We start from the raw sequence: 18,134 nt of genomic DNA on the forward strand, positions 1-18,134 counted from the left end.
ACCACTAACGTAGATGACATTGTTGACAAAATATAATAAACCAGTTTTAACATTAGATTTATCATTGTTTTAGTTCATCAAATATTACACAATCTTTGATGATGTGAGTAAATACAACCATGATAAATACACTTAATTATACAATGATTTTACTTGTTTTCTTCTTCCAAATATTTAAAAGAAATTAATTTGTCAAGTTCAAAAGCATTTGCTAATTTTACCATCATCTCTTGACAGAGACTCAACAAAACATCCCCAAATTTCTGCAATAACTTTATTTCTTTCAAGTAACATCTTAAGTTCGGAAATTTATATATTCTCTAATATACAACAGAAAAAAAAAATTCAGTTGAGTAATTTGCAAGTAGATATTTTGTTGCAAAGTTATCAATTTATGGAGCATTTAAACAGTCAAAGACAAACTATAGACAGCTTAAGATCCCATCCACTTCTTATCCTGTAAATATCACCTTAGACAAAAAATTACATGTCAAAATTATTTGTCTATCTGGTCTCCAATGCAAGAGATACGCGATGCACAAAAAATGTTCTTTTCTCTGGCTAAACGGCATAGAATCATATTTTGGAAAAATAACCAAATAGATTCTTAGACCACCCGATGCATGCTCACAGACTATTGGCAGTCCAGGAACCATATTTTGGGAACAACTGTTCAATACTCAAACTGTACTATAACAGAATAAATATTTATGTTCAACACTATGTTTTAACACACATTTTCTGTTACAGAGTTAACCTTTCCATATTCAATATTTTTATAATAATTGAAATACAAGGTAGGTAGGGTCCAAAATTTCGGGGATTTGGCTTATAGTTATTTATCTAGAATAATGAAATTATTACAAAAGTTGCTTCTAGCCCTTGGTATAATTATATTAATTATCAACAATCGTGAGGCAGATAATAGTGAGGGCTTATCAGACCAATGATGGGCACAAATGCTCAGGAATCAAACACAAAAATGACTACATAAGTATGGAAATGAAACAAAATGTAAATATTTTGAACATATAAAGATTTTAAAAATTAATAATGTTAATAAAATTAATGATAATCTAGGTTTTAAATTTGACAAAGGATGGCACAATTATATCTTTTATAAACTAAATATCTTTGTGATGTTATGACTATATATTGTTAAAAACTGTTGTAAACTTGTAATTGTATCATATGTTGTCACCACTTGTGCACCGATGTGGACGGTTACATACCTCTCTTACTATCACTCCCAGCACCTCATTGTAATGCACCTGCAACTCTGTTGTCTTATTGTTTTTGGTATGTACATAATCTGTCTATATAACTTTAGTTCATAACCATAAATCAATAATTGGCTAACTTGTAACTGTTTTGTATCAGCACCCTGTACGTCATGCCATTCTGCAACGTTATGAGGATTTATTACATCTGTCTACACTGATAATGCTTACTGCTTCAGTTATAGCGGTGTTTTCATCTTTATATTGCATAGCTTTAGGCATAGTTTTAAGTTTATCGTTACCTTGTATAATTTTAAATATACTAAATCCTTTATTTAATACCAACTGATGAGGGACTATTTTCTATCATAAAATAGTCCAAAATGCATTTTGGATTTTTCCATTTCCATACTTACGTAGTCATTTTTGTGTTTATTAAATGTTTTCACTTTGATTCCTGAGCATTTGTGCCCATCATTGGTCTGATAAGCCCTCACTATTAGCTGCTTCATGATTGTTGATAATTTAATTAATATACAGTAATACCTAGACTTACACGATTTTCAAATCTCGCCGATTTGTCTTTTGTTTGAGCGCCACGCAACTCTCGATTACTCACTCCCTCCACACAATTGTTCGGCTTACATGTTCGGACGTGTCGCACGGAATCGACACATATCTACAATTTATTTTGTGTTATTTATTTCTGTGTTTCTTATATCTACGGAGACTTAAGAGACACTACTATGTCATCTAAACAAAGTAGAACTGATTCTTCTGCATCAAACAAGAAAAGAAATACTTTATCTTTGGAATGTAAAGTTAACATTATTAAAGATTTTGACACAAAAATGAAAATTTGTGAATTGGCAAAGGAGTTTAATCTATCGGAATCGATGGTCAGAATAATTATAAAAGGTAAAGAAAAAGTTCTCGAAGCTGTGAAAATTGCTTAATCTTTAAATTCAAGCATCATTCGTAAACATCATGGTATTATCGCTGAGATGGAAACAATGTTAAAATTATGGTGTGATAATCAAGTAAATGTGAAAAATTATATAATATAATTTGTTATACATATGTATTATCTAAGATTTTATTAAACATTTTTTTTCTAAATTATTATTTTCTTTAGTCTCCGGCCCCAATTAAAAATTATTTGTATGTATTTATATGCGAAATTATACCCCGACTTACGCAAATTTGACTTACGTGGTTATCGCTCGGTCCCACCTATTGCGTAAGTTCGGGGTATTACTGTAATTATATCAAACAATTTAAAACATCATTTCGTCAAACAACCATCTTCAAAATAATCTCTTTGGGTGACCCGGCAACACACCATAAGCCATCTTTTGCAACCGCTCATAACACTTTTACCCCACTTGGTATTCTTTTTCAAGGATGAAATGGCAAACGAGAAGTGTCGTCTGCCACAAACGACCCGAGATCTGCCAAAGTGGATATCCACAGCAATGCGACCACACGTCGGTCCATAATCACGGCCTCTCTAGAAATGGTACTTCCACGTCTCACTTATTTGCCCGACTCGATCCCCTCAATTTTATCCTCTTCCCACCAACAAAACGACACCCACGGTGTCATCGTTTGGAGTAATCTAACGAGTTAAAGCGACACGGCGGAAAGGGTTACGAATAGTCGTAAAAGACGGCTCACGGCAACGCTTCCAGAAGCAGAACAAGTACCGGCAAAAGCGTATCATTATCCAATAGAGATTATTTTGTAAATGGCCAAGTGTCGGTGTTTTAAACTATTCGAGGCAACAAACTATACACAAGTCCCCGAATTTTTGGATTCTACCGCGTATAATTTTCTCATATTTCGATTAAATTCATACAAAAAACTTACTTTCAAACAGACTTCTAGTTCCTGGAGTCAGTGCAAAGACTCTATTGCTGTATTTTTCGGTGAGTGAAGCAAATGTAAGAGGCGGAGAGCTTTCTAACAGCAGAGTTTTCTTCTCCGAAAACATTTTTTCGTGTCCTTAAAGAAAAAATTAATTATTTTATTTTATCTCTGCATGTGTTTCAACCCATTATCCCTCCCTACTAACCTATGGAACAGGCCATGGCACATCCCACTAAACCTCCTCCCGAAATGACCATGTCCCATTCGGATTCCGTATCTTCGCGAGACTCCGTAGTCAAAAATCTTAAAATTCCGGAGAATTTATTACGTTTTAAATATAATTTCAATCTCGACAAACTTCTCGTATTCAGACGCATGGAGGCAGCCATCTTCGTTTTCGAGATGTCACGTGATTTAAATGTCACATTAAATGTCGTCGTCAAATTATCTTATAATCTTGTTATTTTAATTTCTAACTTTAAAAATATTAAAATTATACGAAATAAAAGTGATTAATATCAATTAATTTAAATTATTCGTTTATATAATAAATTTATTATTATTATTATTCTCGTCAGGGGGCGATACGTCTATCGGCAGGCAATTAATAAATTTTAATCCAAACGGACAGTCGAATTATCGGGCCATAATGGAAATGTAATTCATCGAGATGTAGGCGGTTATGCTGCCATCTCGTGATAGATTTACTAATTATAATAAATTTAATTAAATTAAAATTTTCTTGAAAAAAAGAATTGGCCCAAAGCGGTACACGAACCCGCAATTCCCACGGGAAGTTGCGGGAGTTGGATCTCCAGTTTGTGCTTGAGGAAAAATCGTGCCCGACATTTTTAGGATGACCGAACGCCCTTTTTTCCAACCACGTCGCACATTTTAGCCTTCCGTCCGGCATCCGGGAGTAATTTTCAAATATTCGCAAATGCCCTCCGCTATAAAAATTTCTTCGATGGAGGCGCGTAAATATTTAACGTTTGTAATAAATGTATGAAAGTGATATCGACATTTGCTAATAGTTCTTCACTTAAATCGACCCAATGTCTTTTAAGGAATTACAATCATCCTATCTTATTTCTCCGGCACTTATTTTTGCAAAGATCTTTGTGTCCGAAGATGGGCGTTTGAAAAAATAAAACAAGTGCCCGAGAAATAACTTACGGTGCTTAGTTTACAGTAGTGCGATCATTACTGCATTTTGCAATGTATATAAAAAACTCAATAAATTGTATTCAGGAGATATAATGAGTTTTCTGCAAGAAACAATTGTTAGAAAAATTTGTGTGCAAATAAATTAAATAATTACCATAATTTTAATCCTTTACTAATTTACTCCTATTAACTAAAGTAGTTAAATTAAAAGGAGTAAACATGATTAGACTACTGTATGAAATAAATTTAAGTATTGACACAGACATTTGACTCGGCGTCTTCCTACAATTTAGCAAATGAAAATGTTATTATTTTACAAATTTAAATCCTCTTAACATACTGCCACGTAGAAACAGATGCGGCCGCCATCTTGAAACTGGGATGACGTCATAGATCTTAGATAACTCGATATTAATTTTAATTAATACATTTTAAAAATATTAAAATTATCACACAGTTTCGTAAGTTTTAATATCAAATATATAAAAACTAGTTTAAACTACGGATTTTTTGGAATTGAAATGATGGAGAACGTTGCTATAGAAACGGAATAGAAAACAATATTTTAAAAGAGTTTTTATTTTCAATAAATATTTATTAATTTTTAATTAGAAAAATATAATATTTAGCATTAAAATTGGTAAATTAACATTAATTAATTTCTGATTTCAGAATAAAATGGTAGCGTTGTCATGGAAACGGACTCAACATATTTATTGTAAAAAAAAAATTTTTAACAGTTATGATCTTCAGTTAATATTTATTAATATACAATTATAAGAAGTACATAATATAAAATCAAAAATAACTAAGATAATTCTTATCTATGTTTGAAACGTGACAGGGTAGCGTTGTCATGGAAACGCAGCCAACATGTTGTTAAGTCAGCAAACATTTTTAGTATTTTCGTTCTTTTTTAGCTGTTTAATAATTTATGTTTATAAAAGACAGAAATCGAGACATAAAGAATGAATTGTGACGAAGTAAATAGCGAACAATTGATTGGTTGTGAGGAAAATTTAAATTCTGTTTGTCCAGAGTTAGAGGAATGTCTTTCAAAATTGAAAGAAACTTCACTGAAAGAAAATGAAATCAGGAAAATACAAACATCTGCTTTATTAAAGATCAAGAATATATATAAAGAGACTTTTGGATCCAATGATATTTTAGAAGAGAATATGAATTTCAAAATTGAGGAAATTACCAACAAGAAACATCATTCTGAACAAAAATATCAAGAATTTTACCTCCAAAATCAAAATTGTCCAAGTTTACAGTATTTAAAATCAAACTGCGAGGATCTTTGTCTTCTTAAAAAGCTGCAGAATGAATTTCGGGACGTTAGTTCCTCTAAAAATGGACTAACTGATAAATTTAAACCCCCTTACGTTGAAACTGTGCTAGATAATTTGAGGCGGGACCGTACCGGCGATGGACGGTCGGACTTTTGTGATGCCCACGAAACGAACGGACGTCTCGGTTCTGAAGACGACAATATAATGAGATTGTACGAGTTAAAAAAGTCCCTCGAAAGATTAGATAAATTTGATAAAGAACTAACAGAGAAGATAAATCAAACCTTTAAGAATCAAGCCCATCTTTCTAATTCTTTAGAGGTTAATGACGACGATTTTGTTAAGTTTTGCGAACTTAAGAAGTCGATAGAGAAGTTAGATAATTACGATAAAGAACTAACTAAAAGGATAAAACAGACATTAAAGAACAAAGAATTTCCTTTGAAGGATGATGATTTAACCAAAATTAAATGTGAGAAGAAAGGAAGTTGGGAAACGGTAACAGTTCCTAGACCTTTTCAACTCACTCCGACCAGGAAGAAAGAAAAATTGGAAGTGAGTGAGAAACTGGTGACGAAGTTCCACGCAAACCCTATTCCCGAGAATATTTACAAACCATCGTATAAAGAAATTGTCGAGAAACGAGAAGCAAAGAGGAAAGAGAGAAAGGAGCAACGTAATCAAAAACTGAAGGCCATGGTTAAACCGTTTAATTTAAGTGCAACGGAGTACGAAAAGTGTAGAGAGGAATCGCAGTCGACCCCTAATTTTTTAGATGGCATCTCGTCTAAAGTTAGCTTTAAAGCGAATCCCGTACCTCAGTTTGTATATAATAAGACATTAAGTGAAAAAATGAAAGAGGAGAATGCAGAAAGAAGTGCGAGAATCAAACGTCGTGCCTTGAAAATGCTCGATCAATCGTCCTTGCCATTTTCCACGAGAAATTGTAATATAACCAGGAGGTCGCAGTCCTGTTCTGATCTCGGAATGATTAAAGTGGACGAAACTTCGGATAGACAAATCAAGTATTCCGATATCTTTAAAGAGAAAACCACAACCGTGTGCCAACCTTTTCATTTCAAGACGGCAGAAAGATTTGCTGAAAAAGTAAGAAAAACAAAGGACAGGAAATTTGTTTCTTGCGTGGCTTGCACTCCCCAGAAAAATTTCAAAAGCTTTTCACCTAAACCATTAAATCCATCCACTTCTTATCCACTTCCAAAAAAAACCCTAACAACTATCTTAAGAGATCTTTATATCAGGTATAAGTTAAGTGTTGCATATCTTTCCATTCTTACATTATTATAGAAAATTAATTGAATTTTAGGAAACAAATTGAAATTAAGAGAAATGAAATGGAAAATGAATTTCAAAAATTGAGAGAGAAACTCCAAAAGGAACAATATTTTTTTAAAGAGTATGGTTGGAAGTTAAAGATGTTAGACACGGTCCCGGATACAAAGAAAGACATCGAAGACAAAATCAGATCAAACAGGTAAGAATTTGAATTTTGCATTTAAATTTCTGCTTACAAACTAGCGTGTTCCTATCTCGGATTTCTTGATACAAAGAAGTCGTAAATTCAAAATTTAAAATTTTGAACACACCAACCTCCAATATTTATGAAAGTAAGTTGTACATTTCCAAGAAAGAAAGTGGATAGATGGGCAAAGACATCTGCTCTCCATTCTTAGGGATCCACATTCAAATCTGGACACAATAGGAAATTTTCACGGGTAATCTGTATCAGATACGTCACTCTACTCCTAGCCATTCATTTGGCCCACTGGAATAAGGCAACCTAACACTTGGGCACCGCCCAAGTGTTGTGTTGTTACATTTGGGAAGACTTTCTATAGAAAATTGGCCCCTATTTAGGGGTTAGACATGTGAAGAAAATTCAGAAAATTCCACATAGTTAACCCATTGATCAAGCACGAACCCACAACCAATTACTAGCATTCAGTGATTTTACCCTCTTGGCCATTAGTGGGCTTTGTGTCATTATGAAATTAGTTTTTCACATATATACATTGTGTTTAATTATTGCATTCATATTTCTTTAAAATGCTTCTCTTTTTATTTCACTTAACATTGTCTTATTTTCTATCCCTAACTCTATGGCATCATTGAGGTTCACTTTATGATTTGTATCTGGTGGATATGAATCATAAAATGTTTGTTCTATAGATCTCAAGCTTGTTCCTTCAGTTTATCTAGATAAGAATTTTACTTGTCTCTATGTGACAAATACTTTTGTATGTGTCTTGGGTAAAATTTGTCAACATGCTCTTGCTCCTCTCGTGAAAAAATTCAATAAGTTTAGTGATAGAGTCTACTTATTTTCTCGTGTGTATTTTACCCTAACTTCTTGCACCTCTGAGAGTATGTGCTCTCCACATCTTCTTCTTTAAACAGATCATTCCTGTGTTCTGATATTCTTGTTTCTGCAACCTACATAATATCTTTTATCTTCTTTATACAGTACTGGTATTTTTCAAACTAGTTATTGTGTAAGATCAACATTGTGTTTTCTAATGTGGTGAGGACTAGTGCCATATTGTATTGTGTTCAAATACCAGGATGTCTGCATAATAATATATTCCTATTCAGATAAGTGACATAATTATCAAAATTATAGTATGTTCTTTTGAAAGTATGGCATTATTTAATGCGCTTTCTTTTCTCAAATCTCTCCGAGGATTGGTACTGGATGGCTCAGACTGGCAGCAGTCCACAGATTACTGTTAGTAGTGCTGCTTTATGCCATTTTTTTAATCTTATTGAGTGAACATAACAAACAGGTTTGTAAGCACTATTGCATGTAGACTAACCTTCTCATATTTTAAAATTCCACTCTACGGGGCCCGGCCAGAAGAAATAATATTTTTATACACCATGTATCTCTTATATTAGGTTACTGAATAGACAAAATTGTTTAGCATGTACAGAACCATTGCAGGATAAGAAACAGATGATTGGGCATATCTGCAATTCGGTTTAAGTTTTCTGCAGACCATATAACTTTGAGAACCATTACATTAAACAATGGTTGTTGTTAATTCATAGCTTGTGGGCTCTTTACAGGTCTGGTATATAAACATTCTCTTGCTGTCTTTTTTCTACAGACACTAGTAACATCATTTTAATCTCTATCGTAGTGTCCAATTACTTAAATACTCCATCACTTCTCCACTTCAGTTTCATTTCATTTCTAATATCTGTACAGAAATTCTTCCATACAATTCTTTCTCTAAACCAGTGGTACCCAAACTTTTTATATATACAGAGTATACAAAATATCTGTGGCTCACCTATGTACGATTTATGCACAATTGGCCTCCAATCAAAAAGCTTTGACACCACTGCTCTACTCTATCAGATATCAATATATCTATTTACATAAACTATATTGCTGATTTCTCTATTGCTTTACCATCAACCTGATGGCAATTTCAGATAGCGGTGACTGTATTAGTAGATGAATATTTTGTCTTTCAAAATTTCTAAGAACTTCTTTGATCCAAAAATATCAGTTTATTTAAGGAAGTTCTTCAAATGCAAGCCAAATTTAGAGTCAATAATTTCTTTTTGTGCAAATGGAAATATAGAACATCCAATAATTTCATTTTTTATGTATAAGATATTATATTTTACTTGTAGGTACTGTATTTGTTCTGACTACAGATCTAAAAAATTGCCATGCAATTCATGAGTAGAAACTTATGCTGTGTTCCAAATTTCCATCTCCAAACTTAGATGCCTTTGTTATCTGCAATATCCAGTGATTGATATACATACAAACACAGAAATTCACAATACTACTGCACTTATGGCACAAAAATACTTTTGTATGTCCTTCATAAAGATACTAATTACGACAAGATAAATAAGGTATAGTTCATTCACTATAACTTCACATACAAAACAAAGAAGCAAAGCAACTACCTCATCATTGTATTCTACAAAATGTATCTTTTCATATTATTTGTCTCTTTATAGAAGCAGCAGCAGTGTTGTAATTAAAATGTTAGCATTTGTTAATTATAAATTTAGTCTCAGAGACAATCGTTAGGAAAGAGTACTGCTTTCGCGACCTATTTCCTGTGGAAGCATGCATGAAGTTATAGTGAATGGACTATAGTTTTGAGGTTATTTGGAGAATGTTTACAATCACTGGAAAAAAATCACTTGTATTAAGTTGCAAGGTTTGAAGTGTTAAAGAAATAATCTTTGCGCCAGAGTTTCTGACTACAAAAACAACTAATATAAAATTAAAATGTTACAATTTTAGTTTGGCACTTACAATAATAAAATTGATTATTAGTAAAAATTACAATTATTCAAAATCTCAAATGATTAACCCAATTATGGAAAAGAATATAGCAGAAGAAAAACTAATTGGCACAATTCATCAACTACACTGGTTTTTTTGATTTTTTTCTGATAATGGCACCCCCAACTTGATCATTTTTTTCTTGCGCCATCCCTACCTCTTTACTGACATAGAGTTTGTGTTTTATGTATGGTACTTTTAGTAATATGCATAAGAAGTATTTTGGCACTATATTTTGCAGCACCAGGGTCCACCAGTAGCCAAATGGATAAAGCCACTGAATATTGATAGTCAGGCATTGGCTCACACTTGACTGACGAGCTGGCTGCATGGAGTTTTCACACGTCTAATGCCTAAATAGGGAAAGTTTTGGGTGGTAGTCATACATGGCAGATTGCCCGAGCATTGCGTAACCTTCTTCCATCTATCTATTTCACAGCACCCTTGTTTGCTGTGACACCCAGTTGAAAATTGATGAACTGCACACTGACCAGTGGAAGCAAAGGATAGCTTGCAGTGTCACTTTGACAATGTTATTTTATAAATTACAATCAAAATTCAATTTTCTAAATTTTCAAATGCTTCCTTAGAAAATCAGCATTACAGAGACAGTGCGAATATAAAATGGAATTAAAGAAGATGCAAGAGAGAGTCCGTGACAGGCCGTTACTGGTGGAGATGCAAACGATAGTAGGTCTAATTTTTCTTTATAAATACAATAGATTCTGCTTAATCGGGCCACATCGGGGAATGAGACCATTTGATCCATTTACACAGACATTAACTCAATAAGAAGAAAAAACACTCCATAGTCTAATGAATGGGTATAATAATATATATGATAAAAAGTATTTACTGAAAAATAAATTAATTAAAGAGAGAATGATTATTTTTATTATAATCTTTCAATCACCAAAGTGTTGCATTACCACCTTCATCAATCTATCTTGTAGTATCCTAGTCTGCTGTGGCACGCCATCAAAACCATTTAAGTACAGTACATACTGACCAGCATTTCCTTCTTGCACAAAATATTGTCACATTTCAGCAATATGTTCTTTAACATCCTGCTCAGTCACTTTCTTAAATATTGCCATATCTTCAATGCAATCTACCGTTTGCCATTCAATTACAATTGTCACTATCTCAAATACATGGCACAATTTACATTAAATATATCAGTTTGTTTCCATTCTGTGCCCTTTTGGCCCAAATAAACAGTTGCCCCAGTTAACTAATGGCCCAATTAAGCAGACTCTACTGTACAATTTTATGTTTGTAAATGAAATTCTCTTTTAGATATCCAAGCAGAATCAACTGGAAAAGTGCTACCAGTTGGCTCTGCAGAGGGCGGGAATTGACGAAAACTTCATCAACGAACTAAACGAAAAGTACAAAGACTGGGAAACCTCAGATTTGGAACCAGACGGATCTGCAGCGGACGCCACTGACCAGGACGACACGTCCGCCTGTTCCAATGCCATTTTGGAGGAGAGCGATGATCAAAACTCACGAGCGTCGTTAACGTCCAGAGAATCTCCTTCTAAAGAATCGGTCATAAATAATGAAGATTAAAATTGCTATTTTCCCCACAATCGTTTACTTTTTTTAAATAAATTTGTACAAAAAATAGAGCAACATATAAATTATGAAAATCAATAGTAATATTAAAAGATTTTAATTACAGTCATTTTGTTTTAGAAGTAATGTTATAACTTATTGTTATTTAAGGAAAAATATAATAAAGTGTAGTAGAGTTAATTTTTATCATTTGTCTATTATTAGTTTTTATCAATTAAATGAATTTGCATCTTCATAAATCCAAGCAATACCTTACGACATAAACAAACCCGATGATTATCTGTAACAAAAGGCAAATCTGTCCTTATCTTTGTCCAATGAAATTTCCCTCCGGAAACAAATTGACAATTCTCTTCTGTCAAAGACAAGTAGTTGTCTGATTTTGCCCATTCTCCGGTTGAACTAATTGTTCCTTATTTGTTACTTGGAGCAGCTCCTAATGGATTGTTCTAAATAAATGAGAAACTGTAAAGGATGCAATAGAGGAAAGGCAACTGACTACACTATTTTTCCAATAACCTTTATGGTGGTGCAGAATGTCAACTTTTTCATTAGCAAAATCAGAGATGGACTTTGCCTACTTAGTCTTGTGATCTTGTAAAATTCAAATTTTACTTCTTGCCAATAAGAAATTTGCTTCCATCGGATGTCGGCAACTTTTTTTGGTTAAGGGCACAGTAAAAATTTTAAAAACCATCACATAGTTTAATTTTTGAAAAAAAATCGCAATATTCTAATAAACAAACAAAATAATTAGATTTTGAAATAAGTATATTTTTACAAAATAAAGATTATACACTCATGTAATAACTAAAAAATGAAAATTAAAACTATATATATAACATAACACAAAATCAAATTAAGTAAAATTACAAGTATATATATTTGCACTTACATGACTACGGTTCTATAGGGTGCATCCGATACATGTACACATTACTGACCCCTGGGTTTACATTATTAGCCACTTTTTATTTTACCAAAAAGACAGAAATTACATAGAGGTCTGCACAAACAGCATAGGATGATTTAGTGTTAAACAATAATGTACATATTGATAGTGTTCAAAAAATATATTATTCTTGAGAAATATGTTTTGAATTCAAGCTGACGATATAGCACTTCAAATGACACCCGGAAAAGTTTTTGTTTTATCAGATGTAGTCTATAATATAAGATTTTGCCATAATTCTAGATGAAAGTAAATCATAATGTAATGATTCACGAAGGTATTTTTACCTTCAGAAATCATTACATCACTACAAATTGTGTTTAAGATAAACTTGATGCACGTTTGGAGTATTTTATAAAAAATTTTTAATGATCATTTTTACAAATTACACAAATACTTAATGTACAAATTAAATTCGTTCAAACAAAATCTTACATTTCCGATGACTGAACGAAATCATCTTCCCTAGACTGGTGACAGTTTGTAATCGTGACAATCTCTCGGTTACCTGAAAATAATAAAATTTCTTCGGCCGGACCTAACATGTTATTTGAACTCGCATCTTCAGTATTGAAAATGTCTGAAATATAAATAAAGAATATTAGAAATATCGACGCCGATTACACCGCTTAAGATATCAAATCAGACGTACGATTCGTAACAATTTTGTCGTGTTCGTTCAATTCGAACAGATTCTGTGAAAGAGTAGCATCTGCAAATTCGATTTCGTTATTACACTTTGAATGTTCGTCTATCCCATCTACCGGTGCCAGACTATTCTGGTGACGTCGCCTGTGCACGTTCCTGCTGCCACTCTGAGAAAACGTTTTACCACAGATATCGCAAATGAACGGTTTCTTTCCTGCAAAGTATTTAATTGAAAAGGATTAAATAATGGTATTTAAATGAATTTTTTAAATGTTCAGAATAACCAAGAAAGAAATTTATACGTCCATCAATAGTTGGCTACCGAAAATGATTAAATAAAGTTCTCCGTAAATATGATTTTAATTATCAAATATACGAATAAATTATATCTATAGATTGTTTATATTCATGTGAAACAGTCTGCCAAAGTATGTATGATGAGCATTTAAATAACTATTAAGAGCTAAAATTTGTTATGCCATCATCATATAAAACATTATTAAGCCGTGGTCACACTATGCAATTTCCAGCTGCGCAGGTGACCGCAACTGCAACAAGCACGAGTCACGCGTGTCTTCTCGTGGTCACACATTGTTCGCTGACGTTGCAACTCGGAAACACGTGGCCCTATAATAAACCAATAAAATTACAGTAGCTTGTTTTTGACTACTATCGTGAGTTTACTGACATTTTATGCTTTACTTCAGAGTATTTATGGAATTTTAGCCACTTTTCTTATTAAAATGGCAAGTAGTTCCTTTTCTGGAATGAATAAAAGAAAAAAGGTGATTATTTTGATAGAACTGGTGAGAATACACAAAAATAAAATTCTTCGTTTTATCAAAGATTTTAAATCCCACAGATATTCGTGAAGCCTGAATAAGCTCGATTCTGTAAAAGTATTAATCCTCTAACTATCCACCATAATGATGAACTATTTTCAATGTTGTCACCGTATGATGTGGCACAAAGGCGTTTGCAATCGGCGTGAATAGAAGAAACTTTTTGTTTCTGTATGCAGTTGCAAGCGCACCAGTTTTCAAAGGGGGTTTACTAGTTAATGGGAACAGCCGTCACAATTGCAGTTGCCTGTGCGGCTGGAAATTGCATGGTGTGACCACGGCTTTAGAGATAAATATAAATTATTAAAACTAACGATATATGTTAGAGACCAGAAAGTGCTACTACCTTTTTTCTGTCTGACCAAACGATTTGAACAAAATTATATAAAAATTACTATTTCCATATGGTGCTTAATCATCACAAATTGTTTTTGGAAAATGATCAAGCAGATGTCATTAATACTTGTTAATGTTAATGCGAAATTTTGTTGCGGTCTCATTAAATATTGCATCTTGCCTTGCACGATAAGCTATAAAATGCTTTGCTAATTTCACAAACACATATTGTAGACAAATTAGAAAAGATGGTGGAGTACATTGCCAATAATTCTGTAACCTATACCATTTTTGTTAAGGTGGCTCCACAAATTTGGTGTTTGCTGAATGTCAAGCAAATATTTGGATGATACCAAGTTGTGTGGATGATTTACTCGTGATTTCACTCAATATTCGGTATTCAGTTTCCCATTCCTTGTTTTATATTATGCCAAATCAAGAGAACAAATCTCGGACAAATATTCATAATTCCCATGACAAACTGATGCTTGGTAAATAATCACATGCGTACATATGTGACAGAACACAATTATTTGGCAATCAGCAAATACTGAATGCGTGGAGCCACCTTTATGTGTCCAACATCAAATTTTATATATTAATTTACATTTGCTCTTAGTACATTAGTTCTATCCATCATTTGATTTAAAACTTACCAGAATGAACAAATTTGTGTTTCTTGAGACTAGAAGCTTCTGCAAATTTTTTATTGCAACCGATTTCCAGACACACGAATGGCTTTTCGCCTATAAATATTATAAACAGTTTTAAATATAACAAAGAAGATAAGTAAGTAAAACCATTTAACTTTTTACAAACCCGAGTGAATCCTATTGTGATTGCGAAGATTTCCGGCAGTGGTAAAACTCTTTCCGCATCCCTCCTCCCGACACACAAAGGGACGCTCGCCAGTGTGGATCCTCATGTGAACCGCTAGACGCTGAGCCGTGAAGAAATCCCTGTTGCATCCGTCTACGATGCACTTGTATGGGCGCTCGTCCCTGAAATTACACAATGTTTTTTAAAAGTTCATTTTGTGACATTCTTAAGCATTATTTTCTTACGTGTGCGTGAGCTGGTGATATTTATAGTGCGCCGGCCAAGTAAACTTTCTCCCGCATCCTTCGTGTTTGCAAACTAGCGACTGGCATCTCTTCTTTGTGTCAGAACCGACAGAAAGACTGTCCGAATATTCTTCTGCATCGTCATTCTCGCAAGTATCATCTAAATTTGTAGATAAAATTATTCGGTCAGAAGAAAATATAAATCTTTTTTATTTAATTCTTTTGATTTTTTAAAATTAACGTACCGTTCCCTTGTTTTTCTTTAAGGATTCTATCTTCGCAGTAATTAGATAACTGTCTGGCAATACATTCCCGAGTCGAAGTAATTAAATTTTGACAGGCGACGGTGTGCAGTTCTTTCAAGGCTCCCGAAAATCTTTTTGTGGCTACATCGATCAGCGAATCGTCTAATTCCAAGTCCGGACTTATGTCGACGGTATCGATAGATTCCATAGTGACATTATTTCAAATCATCGGTTAGCAATCTTCGTTACGTTTCTATAAAAACACAAAAATGACATTCGATACAATTTAATATAGCATTAATTGCCATTTACTTGGTGGTATTTTTGAATTACCGGCGCATTAGTAGTATTGGGTACGAGTGCGGCACCGAACGAGGCCGCCAGACCTTCGAAGTCGTGCCGCACATTCCATTAAGCCTATCAAGCATTTAATGAAAATTTTGGAGGCAAATATCTTACCGGGGGTGACAATCATGGATATGGTTCCTTTGATTATTTTGTCGCTTAGGGGTCTAAAATTCAGGAAGGCCAAACCCCTCATTCAGAATTGGAATTTTACCATGAGTAAAAGAATTTTCTTCTTAGGAGGGTGGATCTCTACTGAATAATGAAGATTTGTGTACAGAGGAAGAAGCGAAGAGGAGGAGGAGGAGGAGGAGGATGATTGCTTCCTCTTATTCTCACTCAGAACATGGAGAAGAGGAAACAAAGCACAGGAGGATGAGATGGAAAACTTACCGCTTGAGATGAAAAATTGTCATTTAACGTTCTCGATTTGCCTTTAAAAGTTCTAGAATGGCCACAGAAACGAAAAAATTAAAATTTCGTTCCTCAAAAATAACATAGTTTCGTCATTAACGAAGACTTCCGGCAAGGAATATTCTGATAATCTCAGTGCTATAAACAAATAGCCCTCTAGCGTTAAAGATTCGAATCTGTCTAAATGTATGAATTATTTTTTATAAAATTCTACTCGAGTACTTGTCTATTATTTTTTATTTACAGTCATTAAATATAATAGGCAAATTTAAATTTTTATTTTACATTACTCGTTTTTTAATTAAGAGTAAGCACTTATTTTTTCTTCTTTCTTCATTCATTGAGATTGAGAGTAACGAACGGAAGCTTTAGTGTTGCCACATAATTTTTGGAAATTAATATTTTTGTTTTTAAATATTAAACCCGCAATTTATTATTATTTATTATTAAATAAAATACTTATTTACGTAAAATAAATTATTATAGCTCGAGTGGTACGGCGAACCGCCAAGTAAAAATAGTGCTTCGCAATTTTTACTTGGCGTTTATCCTAAATTCCAATTATGACCTTGTCTTGTAATATAAATTTTCTACTTGGCACCAATTATCTAGCAATAACTTTACAAAGTTATTGCTGACATATAGTTGACTATAGTTTTTCCGTTTTCAGATTGAGAGATCATCCGAAGGATGCTTCGGATGATCTCTCTTCATACGCGGAGCGAGTCATACCTATGGGATTATATATATATTTTAATTCTTTCCGCCTTGTGGGAATTACGAGGGCCTCTTTTAGCCATTATGGGTTCGGCCAGGCCCACAATGAGGCGGCCGGGTGGTGAGGGACAGAGCCTGATGTATCCAGACGGCCCACCGTCCCGAAAAATTCCTGGGTATTTTTCGACCTGCCTGGAATCGATCCCGTGTCCCCCAGAAAGGTAGATTGCCATTTTGACCACTCGGCCATCCGGAAATTCCTATGAGGATTATCATTTCTGGATATGATAATCTTATAAGTATTCTCTGGTATAAATAGGATATACTTTTAGGCAGTGTCAAATTGAACATTTAGGATGGGCAACAGATCCTTGTTGACTCCAACTCACTTGCTATTCTTTAAATATCTAGAGATAATCTCGAGTGATAGTCAATTGAAACATGTTCCTTCTCTGACACCAATTGCAGGAGACTACCTCCTAGATCAGAGAATGGGCAATCTTACAACAAATTTTGAACACAATGCTAAAAAAAATGCAAATTTCAAAAAGTGACGAGTTAAAGAAAACCTACAATCTTGGGAACATGATGAGACAGCCAGATGTCTGAAGTGGTTAAGGTGTTGGCCTACTGCAGTGGCTGATTCGGGAATGAACCCGGATAGGTCGATAAATCCTAGACAATTTACATGTATGGTCCATTCCGGGTATGTTGACCCATTCTTCACCACCCTGCTGTCACCATTGCAGACCTGGTGGCAATAACTACGATTAATGCTTACATTATGTATTTACTAGCTGTTACCCGCGTCTTTGCCCGTGCAGATTTTGCAAGCAAACCCCATTTATATTCAGTATTTCAACAACCATAGTAATTGTATGATATTGTTTTAGTTATTTGTCGAAACCGTGTCTTCTTTTTCTTGTTTCTTCTGATTCTATGTCACGACTTGGTGCATTTATAGACACTTGGCAAATAATTCCATCACCTACATTTACTTCTTACAGAAACGCGTTTCGGGCTTTCGCCCCTCTTCAGTCTGTTACGTCGATAGTTGTGACTTGTGTGTCCGTACTTCCCGCTCCCTTCCCCTCCCCTCTTTT

At 33.9% G+C, this 18,134-nt stretch overlaps 3 protein-coding genes across 7 annotated transcripts in view; 1 reads left to right on the forward strand and 2 right to left on the reverse strand.

The window, feature by feature from the left end:
• The window catches only part of LOC111642124 (ubiquinone biosynthesis monooxygenase COQ6, mitochondrial-like), a 38,955-nt gene extending 34,344 nt beyond the window's left edge, over positions 1 to 4,611 (reverse strand). For 2 of the 3 annotated variants that reach the window (XM_023388414.1, XM_023388409.1), the window contains exons 1-3: positions 4,411 to 4,611; positions 3,295 to 3,478; positions 3,090 to 3,224 (exon numbers count right to left, since the gene is read on the reverse strand). In XM_023388414.1, coding sequence (XP_023244182.1) covers positions 3,090 to 3,224; positions 3,295 to 3,478; positions 4,411 to 4,413 — 322 coding nt within the window. In that variant the 5' untranslated portion in view covers positions 4,414 to 4,611. Of the gene's footprint in view, positions 1 to 3,089; positions 3,225 to 3,294; positions 3,543 to 4,410 lie in introns of those variants that run through there. The other variant, XM_023388419.1, reaches the window with a different exon arrangement.
• A 201-nt stretch (positions 4,612 to 4,812) lies between these two features.
• Positions 4,813 to 12,072, forward strand: LOC111642150 (protein FAM161B-like). 2 transcript variants are annotated; one of them, XM_023388440.1, is made up of 5 exons: positions 4,813 to 4,896; positions 5,204 to 6,813; positions 6,879 to 7,046; positions 10,478 to 10,577; positions 11,187 to 12,072. In XM_023388440.1, exons 2-5 carry the CDS (start codon positions 5,225 to 5,227, stop codon positions 11,460 to 11,462), a joined length of 2,133 nt encoding a protein of 710 aa, XP_023244208.1. In that variant the 5' UTR covers positions 4,813 to 4,896; positions 5,204 to 5,224; the 3' UTR covers positions 11,463 to 12,072. The 2 variants fall into 2 exon arrangements, with proteins under 2 accessions (XP_023244208.1, XP_023244198.1); XM_023388430.1 differs by lacking the exon at positions 4,813 to 4,896 and having other exon boundaries at positions 4,960 to 6,813.
• Positions 12,073 to 12,768: 696 nt separating this feature from the next.
• Positions 12,769 to 16,480, reverse strand: LOC111641745 (zinc finger protein 410-like). 2 transcript variants are annotated; one of them, XM_023387959.1, is made up of 7 exons: positions 16,294 to 16,480; positions 15,556 to 15,808; positions 15,311 to 15,470; positions 15,066 to 15,247; positions 14,903 to 14,992; positions 13,073 to 13,282; positions 12,769 to 13,000 (listed from the first exon to the last, which is right to left on the reverse strand). In XM_023387959.1, the coding sequence occupies exons 2-7, from the start codon at positions 15,761 to 15,763 to the stop codon at positions 12,852 to 12,854; spliced, it is 999 nt and encodes a 332-aa protein (XP_023243727.1). In that variant the 5' UTR covers positions 15,764 to 15,808; positions 16,294 to 16,480; the 3' UTR covers positions 12,769 to 12,851. The 2 variants fall into 2 exon arrangements, with proteins under 2 accessions (XP_023243727.1, XP_023243734.1); XM_023387966.1 differs by lacking the exon at positions 16,294 to 16,480 and adding an exon at positions 16,015 to 16,222.
• Between the last annotated feature and the right edge of the window lie 1,654 nt (positions 16,481 to 18,134).

Source organism: Centruroides sculpturatus, unplaced genomic scaffold (assembly GCF_000671375.1).
Source record: "Centruroides sculpturatus isolate CEXI.00-Female unplaced genomic scaffold, Cexi_2.0 scaffold130, whole genome shotgun sequence".
NCBI lineage: Eukaryota > Metazoa > Arthropoda > Arachnida > Scorpiones > Buthidae > Centruroides > Centruroides sculpturatus.